Source organism: Eschrichtius robustus, chromosome X, assembly GCF_028021215.1.
Source record: "Eschrichtius robustus isolate mEscRob2 chromosome X, mEscRob2.pri, whole genome shotgun sequence".
Taxonomy (NCBI): Eukaryota; Metazoa; Chordata; class Mammalia; order Artiodactyla; family Eschrichtiidae; genus Eschrichtius; species Eschrichtius robustus.
The window spans coordinates 134,824,338-134,839,425 of NC_090845.1; the positions used below are offsets into that span (position 1 = coordinate 134,824,338).

Genomic DNA, 15,088 nt, shown 5'->3' on the forward strand with positions numbered 1-15,088 from the left:
ATGAGAGCCTGACACTGGATTCTGCCCACGTGGCCTCCCCAGCCCCATCGGGTCACCATCTCTCGTGAAATGGACACGAGGGCCAGGGAGGAGCGTAAGTGTCTAGGACTGAGGGTGTGAGGATGGAGAAGGGTCCTGGATGTGGGGGTCCGAGGCACGGCCCTCGGCAGGCGGCTCTTCTGCTCAGGCTTGGGCCCTGCTCTCTCCTTCCACTGCCCACTCTGCTCCCTTCTCTCCCGGCGGCGTGGTGGCCCCACGTTCTCCTGCAGGCTCACTTCCCCGGGCAGACTGGCTGTCAGGCAGGCGGCAAGCCTGCATTCAAAGCACGGGGACCGCCGGGCTGGAGGACTCTCAGCACCCCCACGGGGCGTGAGTGTCTGTGCCCTTCAGGGCCCTGTGGATGACCTCAGTCTGGGTACTGGAACATACATGACGCGTTCCCTATACATACATGTGGTATGGCGATGCATGTGTATATAGGCACATATATTCTACACACATGTTATATATATACATAGGACACACACTGCACTGCACAGACATGTAAATTGTATTACTCACTATGAAGGAGGATGAAAAAGTGACAATCACGTAACTCCAACAGGTAATATGATCTAATCATCAAAGCAAGCGTTTCCCTAAATCACCTGCCACTGCTCAGGCCTCTTCAGCTAAAACTAAACGTTTCTTAAAACAGGTTGCCAAAGTCTGGAGGCTGGTGAGGAGCCCCGAGGGGACGGTGTGCGGTTCTCTGTGCTCCCCCCACGGTCATGGGCGCGGCAGCCCCCCATCCAGCATCTGTGCTGGGACTGCAGCCTTTCTCTCCTCTGCCTGCCCCCAGACCTCATCCCTGTGCGGATCACAGAGGGATTGTCTTCAGCGTCCATTTCTTCCCGTAGAAGCCCTTCTCGTGGCCCAAGAGTGCTCACTTTTGGAACACCTGCGTGTGTCCTTTTCCCATCACCTTCCCAGACCGTCGGATTCAGCTTCCCTGCAGGCTGCCTCGAAAGCCCTGTTTCCTTTCCGCAGTGGGGTGGTTTGGCTTCTGCTGCCCCCGATCCTGGCCTCCCACGTCCACCTTGGGTCTCTGTGGGTACTTGCCCTTTGAAGGACTTGATTTGGGGCTTCAGTGTGTAGCCTGTCCCATTGAAAGCGAGCATTTCACTGGTGCGCTCCCAGGCCAGCCCTGCTCTCCTTCCCCACACCCGCCCCTGCCCCACCTCCACCTCCACCTCCACCCCGGGGGCCCTGTCTCGCTGTTACCTTGAGGATACATAGAATGATTTTCTTTGCTTTCAGCTTAGACGCTTTTGAACGGGCCTAAGTGACACGGACTGACTCCCAAGGAAATTTCCTACTTGCCGATCTAGACGTGACCGGAGGAAGCCCCTGTCCACGTGCATTTGGAAATAGATGAGGGTCTGGGTGTCAGACGCGCCGAAACCCGAATGAGAGTCGTCCGTCTTCACCGCAGGTGGGAGGATAGGATGGTGGGTCTGGCGATGCGCGTTCTCTGGCCGTTGTGGGCGACTTTGTCCTTCATAGCCACTGTGGAGGGGACAGAGTGGCACCTTGGAAAGGCCCGTCTGCGAGGATCCGAGGTCCCCTGTCCCAGCTCTGCCACTAAGCAGGGTCGTCTGCCCTCTGTGAGCGCCACTGCCCTATTTCTGAAAGGGGAGAGCTAAGAGGGTGTGGAAGAGGACCTCCCGAGGTGCCTTTCAGCCTAAGGACTGGCATCCTGGATGGAGTTCCCAGGCCTAGATTCGGGCCTGCTCCCTGGTCTTTGTGCTTCTAAAGTGGTTTACAAAGCATTCTTTCAGGTCAGTTCCTCCTGTAGGGACGTGACGTCGGAGGCTGCGAATTTCGGTGGAGGCCGTCGGTGGCTCCTCGGAAGGGGCCCGAAGGCTGGGGCCTCCTTGGGCGGGCCCGCCTGTGTGGCCTTGCCTGCTGCCCCCCTCCTCGGGCCCTCCCTCGCCCCCTGGGTCCCGTAGGAGCTGCCTCCTTCCTGGTCCCCCTCCCTCCCAGGTGCCAGCCAGGCCCCGGCAGTGGGTTTGTGTGGCACCGTGGGGGTCTTTCTCAGCCGGGTCTCGGGACCCTTCAGTTGGGCAGGCACAAGCCCTGGTGACGTCCAAGGCCTGCCTTTCCCAGCCTCGCCCTGCGGCCCCTGCCCTTGGCTTCCGCGCCCTGATGCCCCCAGCCCAGAGGCCCTCCAGCCGCTCCCCTCCCTCGCTGCCGCCAGGGTCTCGGGGTGTCTGCCAGCGTTCACTTCCCTCCAGTATCTGAGGAGGCTCCTGGAGGGGCCTTGTCCCGGTAGGCACTGGGGCCTTACAGTCAGTCCCAGGCAGTCTCAGTCCCTCCCTGCCCGTGGCTCAGCCATGAGCAGCTCAGCAGGCCGGGCTCCCGTTGGGCAGGAGGGCCCCAGGGCAGGAACAGGGACGGGGCGCCGTCACGCGGGAAGGTGCCGGCACTGGACAGAAATGCCGGCACCTGGCAGTGGCGGATCTCAGCAAACCACAGACCAGCCCCACACTGCCTCTGCTTCTCCTTGGCACCTTCCTTTCTTGGGCCTGCTTTTTGTCAACTGAAAGACACCGTGTAGCACTGAGAAGAGCGATGGGTCGCCAGTCAGGAGGTCGGCCACGGGCCGGGGGTGGGTGGGCGCAGCGTGGGCTCGAGAGGAAGTCAGACCAGGGCTCTGGTCCCCACCCCGTCACTTAGCAGCACGTGACCCTGGGAAGATTCCCAAGCCCCGTGGCCTCAGGTTCTTCACCTGTGAAGCGAGTGGGTGTGACGAGCCGTGTCTTGTAGGGGCTGCAGGGATGCGCGTGAGCTTCGTGAAGCAGCTCACAGGACCTGGCGTCTGTGGGAACGTTGACGACGGGCAGTTATTTCTCATATTGTTTGGATCACAGACCCTTCCCCTCTCTCCTCTGGCCTTTGGTTGGGCGGTTTCTTGTCCCGGTCATGTCAGAGAATATGCAGCTCCATCACCATCACCTCCCACAGAAGGAAGCCCCGCTTCCCAAAGGCCCAAACTGCCCTGGCTCGGGGCACTTACACTCCAGGGCTCGCTCCTGGAGCCCCACCGCCTCGTCCCGTGTTGACTTGTTCTGTGGGACTTGGGGGACCTCTCACCACCTTCCTCATGTGACTGCGGCTCCTAGACCATCCCCCTAGGTGTGGGTGTGTCCTGCTTTTCCTAGCATTCCCGCTACTAACACAGGCCCTTCCAGAGAGCAAAGCCTCCGTGGAGGGCTGCCGAATATATAAGCCGGAGAGCAGGGGGCTTACTTACTCAAATCAAGGTTTTCATGCTTTCGTAAATCACCGTGCAAATCCAACTAAACAGAGATAGCTTAGTTTTACAGAATGACAGACAAGAAGGATAAGAAGCAAAAACTCACTACGATTACTTTTATTTTTCTAATTCTTCCCCCATCTATATTACTGCTAAGTACTTTCACATTTCCAGAGCAGTTCTGATTCCAATTCCACGTTATCTGCCTCAGGGTCACAAAATGAAATGGGAGATTTCCCAACCTCTTTTACAAAACAGCAAAACTCTTGTTCTTAAACTGGGTAATTATAAACACATTCTAATCAAAGTCATTCACAAAGTTAGACACTGAAGCTTGTTTAGTCTTCCATTAAAACGAGTAACATTTGAAAAATTCCTAAAGAAAACAGATGATATTCCATGTCATCATACACAACAGGAACCCAAAGATGCTACACACCATGTTCCCCCCACTCGCAGGGGCCCTCACTACTTGGAAACTCGACCGCTCTCTCTTCAAACTCAGAGTGAAGGACCAACCTCACTTCCTACCAGTGAACTTGGGCCTGGAAGGAGCCTGGCTGCTGCTCTGGCTCAGGCCCCCTCTTCCTCATCGCTCACAGCCTCTGCAGACGTGGGACCCACGGTATTGACCCTGAGCAGATGCTCCAGGACCTGCCACTTGCTGGTCTCCGCGTGGGCCCGGGGACCCCACAGGAACTCGTAGCGGGCGGGGTCGCTGTGGGGCACCTGCCGGTACTCCACGTAGCCCTCCTGCACCCACACTTTGGTGAGGAGCTCCCTGGGCTCCCCGTAGATGCAGTGCTCCCTCCCTGCATACACCCCCATCACGCTAAGTGCTTCCCAGACCTCCTCCTCAGGGGCGCGGTCACCGTACAGGGCGATCAGGCCCAGGACCATCACCAGGAGGCCGGCCTTGGGCATGCTCTGCCCATCGCTCAGCACTGCATCACAGGTGAGGCCCAGGGTGGGGACCAGGACGTAGGTGCACTCGCGGGGGTCCACCTCCTTCACGTCCACGCCAAACACCAGCTGCATGCACTCGCAAGCTCGGCTGAAGACCACGGGGAAGTGGTCCCGATGGTCATGGAGGACCGTATTCAGCATCTCCGCCTTGCAGATCGGCTCCTTGGTGCGATACTTGAGGAGCAGGAACACCACCAGGTGAGACTTCAGCACAGTAAGTGCCTCCTGGGGCAAGGACTCGGCATAGGCGGAGAAGGAGGGGGCGACGGGGGAGGAGGAGGACGAGGGGGATGCGGCCTCCTCCCCCGCAGCCCCGAACAGCTGCGCCTCCACTGGGGCCTGAAGGTCTGCCTCAGGCTGGCGCAGCTCACTCATCTCGACCAGGGGCCTGATGACTGGGGTCGGGCCGCCGACAGGAGTCTGGGCAGGGGTGACAGGTGGGGACCACGGACCTGGTGGAGAAAGGGGGTGTGAGTAGCCTCGGCGGAGAAACGCACCCCGGGCAGCTCTGACAAAGGCCACTTACAGGGCTCGCCTGGAGGGGTGCCCTCGGGCATCACAGGGGCGCTCCTCCTGGGCGGCCTGTCCCCTGCCAACCTGAAGAAGGAAGCGACGTGGCCCCTCAGGGTGCAGCCAGCACAGCCCCAGGTACCGACCGGGGCTGAGAGGGGTGTGGGGAGGTGCGGTGACTTGGGCCTTGTGGGGTCCCCTCTGTTCTGGGAGGGGGAGCCCCTGGGTACACACTCAGGGCACGCACCTCACCTTGACTCCTGGCGCTGCCTGGGCCTCCTCTGCTCTGTGGCCTGAGGACACGTGCCTCAGACCTGGGCCTTCGCCTCCCGGTTCCTGGAGCCCCTGTAAGGGGAATGGAGGGGGCACCTCGGGTGTAGATTGTGGCACAGCCCTGGGCCCCTCGGTGCTGGCAGGAGGGGTGGGCCGGACTCTGTGGGCCCCCCATTGTTCCGGAGATCGGGCTCCCCTCAGTCCTCTCCCGGGGTCCACACCTTGACCCCGGCAGATCCTGGGACTCCTCCCTCTGCTGACCTGATGTTTCCCCTCAGACCAAGGTCCTCGCATCCTTAGACGCCTCCATCCCCAACCACGTGGCAGAGGTGAGAGCCTGCAACGTCAAGTCAGCCCTGCCCGGGACCTCCCAGGGCTGACAGCATGGGCGAGCTCCTCTGAGGTCCCCTCTGTTCTGGGGCCCAGGGTCCCCTCTGTCCTCCCTCAGGGTCCTCACCTTGACGCCCGGCAGGACCTGGGATACCCCCCCTTTGCCCACCTGAGGCCCTGCCCCTTACCCCAAGTCCCCACTCTCTCTGGGACCCGGATGTCAGGAAATGCTGCCTGGGGTCATCCCGCCCCGCTGTTGCCCAGGGCTGGCCACACGGATGGGTTTCTGTGGGCTCCCCTCAGTCCTCCCTCAGGGGCCTCACCTTGACTCCCAGCTGGACCTGGGATTCTCCCCTCTTCCCACCTTAGGCGCCGCCCCTTATAGCAGGTGCCCAGTCGCTCTGAGAGCCGGACGTCAGAAACTGCTGCATGGGGTTATGCCCCTCCATCGCCATCCAGGGCCCACTCTGTTCTGGGGCCCTGGTTCCCTTCAGTCCTCCCTCAGGGCCCTCACCTTGATTCCACGCAGGACCTGGGATCCTTCCCTCCGCCCACCTGAGACACCGCCCCTTATACCCGCTCCCCAGTCTCTCCGCGGCCAGGATGTCAGCAAGTACTGCAAGCGCTCATCGCGCCCTATGGCCTCCAGTGCGACCTGGAGCTTCTCGATGCCTCATGCAGGGGGCCAGAGCCCCTCCCTGGACCCCCACAAATCCATCTGCCATGGCCAACAGCCTCCACCGGATCACAGCAGCCCCAGCGCCTCCCCTCTCAGCATCACTTACGCCCCTCGTGCCCAGGCAGCACCTCCCCACACCCTCCCCCTCTACATCCCCCCATACACTCTCCCCCACCCACCACCTGCTGGCGCTCCGCTCTGGGCCCTGCAAGCCGGGCGCCCCCCCATGCGTAGAGATCAGACTGCCTCTCTCACCTCCCCATACCGGGGAGTCCTCCCCCGAGCACCCTCAGAGCCAGGGGCTCTCGCCTCTCGCACCCCAGACGCAGAGCCCACCCCTCTTGCCCTCGCCCACCCGGGAGCCGGAGCCCCCTTCCTGCCACGAGCGTCCTCCGCCCCACCCCACCCCCTGCCCCGGCGGGAGCTCCCATAACGCCTACCGCTCCCGCGCCCGGGAGTCCTCCCCATCGACCCGCGCCTCAGCCAGGAGTAGCTCCGCCTTCCTCTCGCCACACGCAGCAGCCGTTAGCCCTCGCCTCGTGTCTCAGCCCGGGGAGGGGGCCCGAGAGTCCTCCCCATCGACCCGCGCCTGCGCCAGGAGTAGCTCCGCCTTCCTCCCGCCACACGCAGCAGCCGTTAGCCCTCGCCTCGTGTCTCGGCCCGGGGAGGGGGAGTGGCCCGCCCGTCGCGTCCTCCCCACCCCCACAGCCAGTCGTCCTCTCCTCTGGCCCCCAAAGCCGGCCCCACCCGCCCAGCAAGAAGCCCTCCGCTCTGGACCCCCCCACGCTTAGCCATTAGCCCCACCCCGGCAGCCAGCGGAGCTTCTTGATGCCTCATGCAGCAGGGCAGGACCCTTCCCTGGACCCCCACAAATCCATCTGCCATGGTCAACAGCCTCCACCAGATCACAGCAGCCCCAGCGCCTCCCCTCTCAGCATCACTTACGCCCCTCGTGCCCAGGCAGCACCTCCCCGCCCCCTCCCCCGACCACATCCCCCGTACACCCTCCCCCACCCACCACCTGCTGGCGATCCGCTCTGGGCCCTGCAAGCCGGGCGCCCCCCATGCTTAGAGATCAGACTGCCTCTCTCACCTCCCCACACCGGGGAGTCCTCCCCCGAGCACCCCCAGACGCAGAGCCCACCCCTCTTGCCCCCGCCCACCCGGGAGCCGGAGCCCCCTTCCTGCCACGAGCGTCCTCCCCCCCAACCCCACCCCCCGCCCCGGTGGGAGCTCCCATAGCGCCTACCGCACCCGGGCCCGGGAGTCCTCCCCATCGACCCGCGCCTCAGCCAGGAGTAGCTCCGCCTTCCTCCCCGCCACACGCAGCAGCCCTTAGCCCTTGCTTCGTGTCTCGGCCCGAGGAGGGGGAGTGGCCCGCCCTTCACGTCCTCTCCACCCCCGCAGCCAGTCGTCCTCTCCTCTGGCCCCCAAAGCCGGCCCCACCCGCCCAGCAGGAAGCCCTCCGCTCAGGGCCCCCCCACGCTTAGCCATTACCCCACCCTCTGCACCCCGACTCCAGAACGCCCCCCACCAGCCACCCCAGCAGCTAACGGTCCTCCCCTCAGACCCGCACACTGAGGGACCCTTCCCCCAGCCCCCCTTCAGCCCGCTGCCCTCCGCCGCCCCTCCCCCACTCCCCATCGAGCAGCCCGTACCCCTCCCCCCACCCCCACTCCTTCCCAGCGCCCCCGGTACCTGCGGAGTCCAGCCCCCGGCAAAGCCCCCGCCTGTCTCCTGACTTTCTCTGACTCTGTGGATGACGCCGGAGTCCCGCTCAGAAGGGGCTGAAGAGCTCGTCTCAGCACTGCAGCCAGGAACTGTGCAGCCCACTGTCCCAGGCACTCTGTGCGAACGCCACGTGGGTTTCCGGGTGCTCCCGGAAGCCCGAGGAAGATGAGAGAGAAAGTTCTAGACGTCTCCTTACAGAGAAAGTGGTTGGATCAGAAGAGCACGTGAGGAGGCGCTTTGCTACGGAAGCTGCAGTAGCCACGCGCACTGAGGGCGTGAGGTCCCAAGGCTTGGCGCCTTCGGAAGCAAAAGACACGCCCATTGGCCTTCCACCAATAGGAAGGCCTCCCTGCAAGGCTGCGGAGTCGGAGGAGCAAACTTGGAGGTGCAGAGCCCATGGTGGCACATAAGTCAATCTGTCTTTACAGGTGGGTTTCTGCTGTGATTGTTAATGTCATAAAGCTATTCTTTTTTCTTTCTCTTTTTTTTTAATTTTTGAATTTTATTTTATTTATTTTTTTATACAGCAGGTAATTATTAGTTATCCCTTTTATACATATTAGTGTACATATGTCAATCCCAATCTCCCAATTCATCACAGCACCACCCCCCCGCCCCCAACGCTTTCCCACGTTGGTGTCCATACGTTTGTGCTCTACATCTGTGTCTCTACTTCTGCCCTGCAAACCGGTACATCTGTACCATTTTTCTAGGTTCCACATAAGTGCATTAATATACGATATTTGTTTCTCTCTTTCTGACTTCCTTTACTCTGTATGACAGTCTCTAGAACCATCCACGTCTCTACAAACGACCCAATTTCGTTCCTTTGTACAGCTGAGTAATAAAGTACTAGTAATAAAGCTCTTCTTTATATGGACTGATTTCTTGTCTAGTTGTATCAACTAGCCATCTTCTCACATGGCAGAAGAGGATGAGGCAGCTGTCTGGGGTCTCTTTTACAAGGGCAATAATCTCATTCATGAGGGCTCTCCGCTCATGGGCTAATCACTTCCCAGGGCCCCACCTCCAAATCCCATCCCTTTGGGGGTTAGAATTTAACAGGTGAATGAGGGGGAGAGGTTTACAAATATTCAGTCCATAGCACTGTCTGTCCATCTATTTTTGCTCCTATGTTCCCTTCTTCCTGCTGAGATAATTTTTTTAATTTACATTTTAAATTCTCTACTGCCTTTTCAGGCAATTATCAGTTTTCACTACAACTTTACAGTTCACCTATGAAATGGAAGAAAAACCCTCACCATGTCTGGGTCTGCATAGTGCCTACCCTACCCTTTCACTGGAGAGGTGTCCTGTGGGTGCTGAGCAGGAATCCTACTCTGGACCCCCGCCCTCACCCCCAGCAGCCATTTCCCTCCATTGCCCACAGCAGAGGCCAGACTCAGCTGAAACATTCAGGGAAATTTACTAAGAGAAACATTGACTGAAACCATTGAACAGAGGGCATGATAACACAGAGAGGAACTTCTGACAGCCACCGAAGCCCACGGAACCCGCCACCCCCCGCCCAAGGTACCCAACAAAGTGCCTCCCATACACCCCACCCGGCGGCCCTCCATCCCCCACAGTCTCCCTTTCTGAGGGCCCCTCGTGTGGCGTCCCGCCAGGAAGTTGGGTGCCGGCAATGCCCGCTCCCCCCAGGGCAGCCCCTCCCCCTGTGGCCCACATGCCCGGGGCCTGGCCCTGCCCTATGGCGGGGACAGGACAGTCCCACAGCAAGGCACGCACCACTGAGCCGACGATGGTGTGTCCCGAGGAACAACGGGGTGGCCTTCAGTTGTACTGCTAATTACTTTCACATTTCCAAGTAAATTCCTATTCCAATGCCATGTTATCTTGTTCAGGATCACAAAATAATATGGGAATCTTACAATTTGTTTTACCCAATTGCAAAACTCTTGTCGTTGAACCCAATTAGAGCAAATACATGGGTGATTAATGTCATCCACAAACTTACATACTGAAGCTTATTAAGCCTTCTTTTAAATGGAACAATATTTGAAAATTTCCTAAAGAAAACAGAGATGAAATTCCACGTCATCATACACTACAGGAACCCAAAGATGCTGCACACCGGGTTCCCCCGACAGGCCCGGGCCCTCACTACTTAGAAGGGTGACCGCTCCCTCTTCAAACTCCGAGCGAAGGATCAGCCTCCCTTCCTGCCCCACGGGAGAAGCTGCTGGACGTGGGCCTGGAAGGAGCCTGGCTGCTGCTCTGGCTCAGGCCCCCTCTGCGTCATCGCTCACAGCCTCTGCACACAGGGATGGGAAGGACCTGGGATCCCATCCACTGGCCCTGAGCAGATACTCCAGGACCTGCCACTTGCTGGTCTCCGCATGGGCCCGGGGACCCCACAGGAACTCGTAGCGGGCGGGGTCACAGTGGGGCACCTGCCGGTACTCCAGGTAGCCCTCCTGCACCCACACTTTGGTGAGGAGCTCCCTGGGCTCCCCATAGATGTAGTGCTCCCTCCCGGCACACACACCCACCTTGCTAGGTGCTCCCCACACCTCCTCCTCAAGGGCAACAAAGTCGTCCTCCAGGAGGATCAGGCCCAGGAGCAACACCAGGAGGCCGGGCTTGGGCATGCTCGGCCCGTCACTCAGCATCCCATCGTAGGCGAGGCCCAGGGCGGGGACCAGGACATAGGAGTGATTGCTGGGGTCCACTTCCTTCACGTCGAGGCCAAGGACCAGCTGCGAGTGCGCAGAGGCTCGGCTGAAGACCACGGGGAAGTGGTCCTGGTAATCTTTGAGGATGGTCAGCATTTCTGCCTCTGTGGTAGTCTCCTTTGTGCGATACTTGGGCAGCAGGAACCCCACCAGGTCAGTCACCTCCTGATGTCGTGCATGTTGGAGCACGGACTCGGCACCTTCCTCTGTGCACGCACCCCCAGGCCCTGCCTTCTCTCCTTGCATGTGCTGATCTGCTCTTCCCTCAAGGGCACCAGCCATCTTGCTTTAGACCTCATCCCAATGACCTCATGTCAACCTAAGAACCACTAACTCCCGTCACAGTGACATTGTGAGGTTCTAGGGGTTAGGGCTTCAACATGCAAAATTTGGGAGGACGCAGTTCAGTCCGTAACAATAGCCCAGGGAACATACAAGGGAACTTAGAAAATGCTTTGAAATGAAGAAAACACATACCAACGCCCCCAGCACTTACGGCACGCGGCCAAAGAGGCACTTGGGAGTTAAAGCTGCAAACACCTGTGTTCAAATGGAAGCAACACCTCAAATCAATAGCCTCATCGTGAACAGGGGCAAGAGAGAAAAAGAGTAAGGCGAATCCAAGCATTCTGATAACAAATTTTCACGAGAAAAGAAAAACTGCACTAATCCACGTATGCGGGGATCAGAAGACATGTACTGGTTTGGAATCTTCACAACATGGGGGAGGGCGCATCTTTCTTACACACTCAGTAACAAGAGCTACATCCACCGACCACTTCATTTGGCCCAGGCCTTTTACAAACAGGTCACATCATGGGGAAACCCACACCAATGCTTTTGCCTTGTACTATTACGAGGCCCATTTTACAGATGGAGAAATCGAGGCATAGGGAGTCTCCATGATTTGATCAGCTTATCACTAGAAGGACTCTTACTCAAGCTGATCTTCGTGTACGTGCAAAGCAAGATGGGGCTGTGTGCCGGGAGGCAGCACTGCATCTATGGAGAGCCCAGGGAGCTCCTCACCAAAGTGTGGGTGCAGGAGGGCTACCTGGAGTACCGGCAGGTGCCCCACAGCGACCCCGCCCGCTACGAGTTCCTGTGGGGTCCCCGGGCCCACGCGGAGACCAGCAAGTGGCAGGTCCTGGAGCATCTGCTCTGGGTCAATAGCTTGGATCCCAGGTCCCTCCCATCCCTGTCTGCATAGGGTGTGAGCGATGAGGCAGAGGGAGCCTGAGCCAGAGCAGCAGCAAGGCTCCTTCCAGGCCCACGTCCAGCAGATTCTCCTGTGGGGCAGGAAGGGAGGCTGATCCTTCCCTCTGAGTTTGAAGAGGGAGCGGTCAGCCTTCTAAGTAGTGAGGGTCCGGGCGAGTTGGGGGAAGCCGGTGTGCAGCATCTTTGGGTTCCTGTTGTGTATGATGACATGGAATTTCATCTCTGTTTTCTTCAGGAATTTGTCAAATATTGCTCCATTTAAAAGAAGGCTTAATAAGCTTCAGTATCTAAGTTTGTGAATGACATTAATCACACATGTATTTGAACCAATTCGGTTCAACGACAAGAGTTTTGCATTTGTGTAACACAAATTGTAAGATTCCCATATTATTTTGTGATCCTGAACAAGGTAACATGGCATTGGAATAGGAATTTACTTGGAAATGTGAAAGTAATTAGCAGTAAAACTAAAGGCCACCCAGTTGCTCCTCGGGACACCCCGTCGTCAGCTCAGTGGTGCGTGCCCTGCTGTGAGACTGTCCTGTTCCTGCCATAGGGCAGGGCCAGGCCCCGGGCATTTGGGCCAGAGTGGGAGGGGCTGCCCTGGGGGAAGGGGGCAATGCCGGCGCCTATCTTCCTTGCGAGAAGCCACACGCGGGCCCCTCAGAAAGGGAGACTGTGGGGGGATGGAGGGCCGCCGGGTGGGGTGTAGCCAAGGCACCTTGTTGGGGACACTAGGGGGGTGGGCGGGGACCTGTGGTCTCCGGTGGCTGTTAGAAGTTTCTGTCTGTGTTATCATGCCCTCTGTTCAATGGTTTCAGTCAATGTTTCTCTTAGTAAATTTCCCTGAAAGTTTCAGCTGAGTCTGGCCTCTGCTGTGGGCAACGGAGGGAAAGGGCTGCTGGGGGTGAGGGCGGGGGTCCAGAGTAGGATTTCTGCTCAGCACACATGGGCCACCTCTCCAGTGAGAGGGTAGGGTAGGCACTATGCAGACCCAGACATGGTGAGGGTTTTTCTTCCATTTCATAGGTGAGTTGTAAAGTTTTAGCGAAAACTGATAATTGCCTCAAAAGGCAGTAGAGAATTTAAAAAGTAAATTAAAAAAATTATCTCAGCAGGAAGAAGGGAACATAGGAGCAAAAATAGATGGACAGACAGTGCTATGGACTGAATATTTGTAAACCTCTCCCCCTCATTCACCTGTTAAATTCTAACCCCCAAAGGGATGGGATTTGGAGGTGGGGCCCTGGGAAGTGATTAGCCCATGAGCGGAGAGCCCTCATGAATGAGATTATTGCCCTTGTAAAAGAGACCCCAGACAGCTGCCTCATCCTCTTCTGCCATGTGAGAAGATGGCTAGTTGATACAACTAGACAAGAAATCAGTCCATATAAAGAAGAGCTTTATTACTAGTACTTTATTACTCAGCTGTACAAAGGAACGAAATTGGGTCGTTTGTAGAGACGTGGATGGTTCTAGAGACTGTCATACAGAGTAAAGGAAGTCAGAAAGAGAGAAACAAATATCGTATATTAATGCACATATGTGGAACCTAGAAAAATGGTACAGATGAACCAGTTTGCAGGACAGAAATAGAGACACAGATGTACAGCATAAACGTATGGATACCAAGGTGGGAAAGTGGTGGGGGCGGGGGACCGTGGTGGTGGTGTGATGAACTGGGAGATTGGGATTGACATATGTACACTAATATGCATAAAATGGATAACTAATAACAACCTGCTGTATAAAAAAATAAAATAAAATTCAAAATTTCAAAAAGAAAATCACCTCCAAAAGAAACCTGAATTCTCACTGGCTACCTTACTTGACCATGGGTTGCCCCTTCGTACTCCTTAACTGCTGTTGAGGGATTTGTCAAGTGGCGTCAATGCGGGTAGGATTTCTCTATGAAAACAAGACCATTGATTCCCATCACCACTTCCCCACAAACACACGGATGCTAAAGGGATTGCAGAGTTCTTTCGTGAAAGTGCTGGGAATCTGGGCTCATCTCAGCGAATCCCTCCCTGCCTGGCCAGGCTGCTGGAAGGATTAGTTAATGCAGAGGAGGGAGTATGGCACCTCTGAGGGCGGCTGGGACCCCAGGAAGGGTCCAAATAGAAATGGAGAGGGTCCTTTGAGAGACTGAGTTCACCTTTTTTTCTGTTGGTGGGCCCTAGTCTGACCTTAGATGAAAATAAAATCAACCCACCACACGGGGGCAGGGGGGTGGGGGGGAAGCATTCCCCACAAGGCAGCCATTTTCGGAACAAATAACCCACACAGGACCTTGTGCCCCAACTTAGCCACGAGCCCAGGTGAAGGGACTAGGGCTGGCGAGGCAATTCCAGTCGCGCATCACACACCACTGCAGCACATGGGGACTAGCGGACACCTGCCTGGCTGACGATAGGCCTCTGCTGGCCCACCCGCCACCACAGGCTGGTGTCAGCCCAGTCAGAGCCCCATTGGCCAGGAGAGGGCCAGGCAGGCGTGCACGGTGGGCAGGGGACGAGCCCTCTCCGCTGCGGGGCTTGGTCGCTGAGAGGAACACAGACACCCCCCACCCGCCCCAGAGCTCAGGTGGCCAAGGGGGCCGCCTCACCTGCACTTCTCCTCCCAGAGGGACTCCAGCAATGCCTGCAGGTTGGTCACATACCGCTCCTTGAGGCTCTGATAGGACACCTGCAAGCTGAGGTGGAAGGTCTTGACTTTGATCAGCTCTTCCTTCACCTTCTGCCACAGCAGGTCTCGTGGCTGGACCCCATGCTTGGTCTCCGAGGACCTCCTCTGCCGCAAGGCTGGGGAGTGACTCTCCGGAGAGAAGTGTCTAATGACATCAAACAGGCCAGTGGACGGGCAGTCTTCCGCACCTGGCTTGGGGGGCTCTGAAAACAGAGCCTTCTCGCTGGGCTGCTCGCAGTTGTCCCCCAGGCTGCTTTCTGCCCTCAGCGCTAAGCCCTTGGGCCTGCAGCCCTCCTCCAGCTCCTGCAGCTGCTGGTGACACCGGTGGAGCCTTCGCTCAATCTGGGCAACGGTGGCAGAGGCATGCTGGTTCACCTTCTCGAAGGCCTGCCAGATGTGGGGGGCCTGGTGCCGGTCGGCTGTGGACACCAGCTTGAGGAAGCCCACAGTGTTCCTGGCCCGGCTGGCCTTCTCCACTCTCAGCTGCTCTGAGAGGTACAGGATGCGGTGCTTGATGCTGTCCTGTAAGTTCCGGGCCAGCTCCCCATCTGAGAGGCTGGAGGGGCCACTGGGGCCAGCCTCACTGGATGACAGGGATCTGCAGGAGGGAACATTGGAGGGGAAGGTTGCAGTTGGGCTTAGTGTATTCCACCTGCATTGGGAAACAAGAATCACAAAACAGGTACTTCTGTGAATGCA

The 15,088-nt window shown here is 57.9% G+C and overlaps 3 protein-coding genes across 3 annotated transcripts in view; all 3 read right to left on the reverse strand.

Moving 5' to 3' along the window:
* Positions 1–15,088, reverse strand: part of TEX28 (testis expressed 28) — a 53,711-nt gene that overhangs the window by 33,656 nt on the left and 4,967 nt on the right. Inside the window, exon 2 of the mRNA XM_068532721.1 lies at positions 14,310–15,077. Coding sequence (XP_068388822.1) covers positions 14,310–15,077 — 768 coding nt within the window. The remainder of the gene's footprint in view (positions 1–14,309; positions 15,078–15,088) is intronic.
* On the reverse strand, positions 3,872–4,639 carry LOC137757190 (melanoma-associated antigen 8-like). The gene has a single exon (XM_068533829.1). It carries the CDS (start codon positions 4,637–4,639, stop codon positions 3,872–3,874), a length of 768 nt encoding a protein of 255 aa, XP_068389930.1.
* On the reverse strand, positions 10,031–10,729 carry LOC137757401 (melanoma-associated antigen 10-like). Its single transcript, XM_068534089.1, has one exon. It carries the CDS (start codon positions 10,727–10,729, stop codon positions 10,031–10,033), a length of 699 nt encoding a protein of 232 aa, XP_068390190.1.

What these genes read in the sequence shown, in the direction of transcription:
- LOC137757190 (XM_068533829.1), bottom strand. Translation starts at nt 4,639, where the DNA reads ATGAGTGAGCTGCGCCAGCCTGAGGCAGACCTTCAGGCCCCAGTGGAG.
- LOC137757401 (XM_068534089.1), bottom strand. Translation starts at nt 10,729, where the DNA reads ATGCAAGGAGAGAAGGCAGGGCCTGGGGGTGCGTGCACAGAGGAAGGT.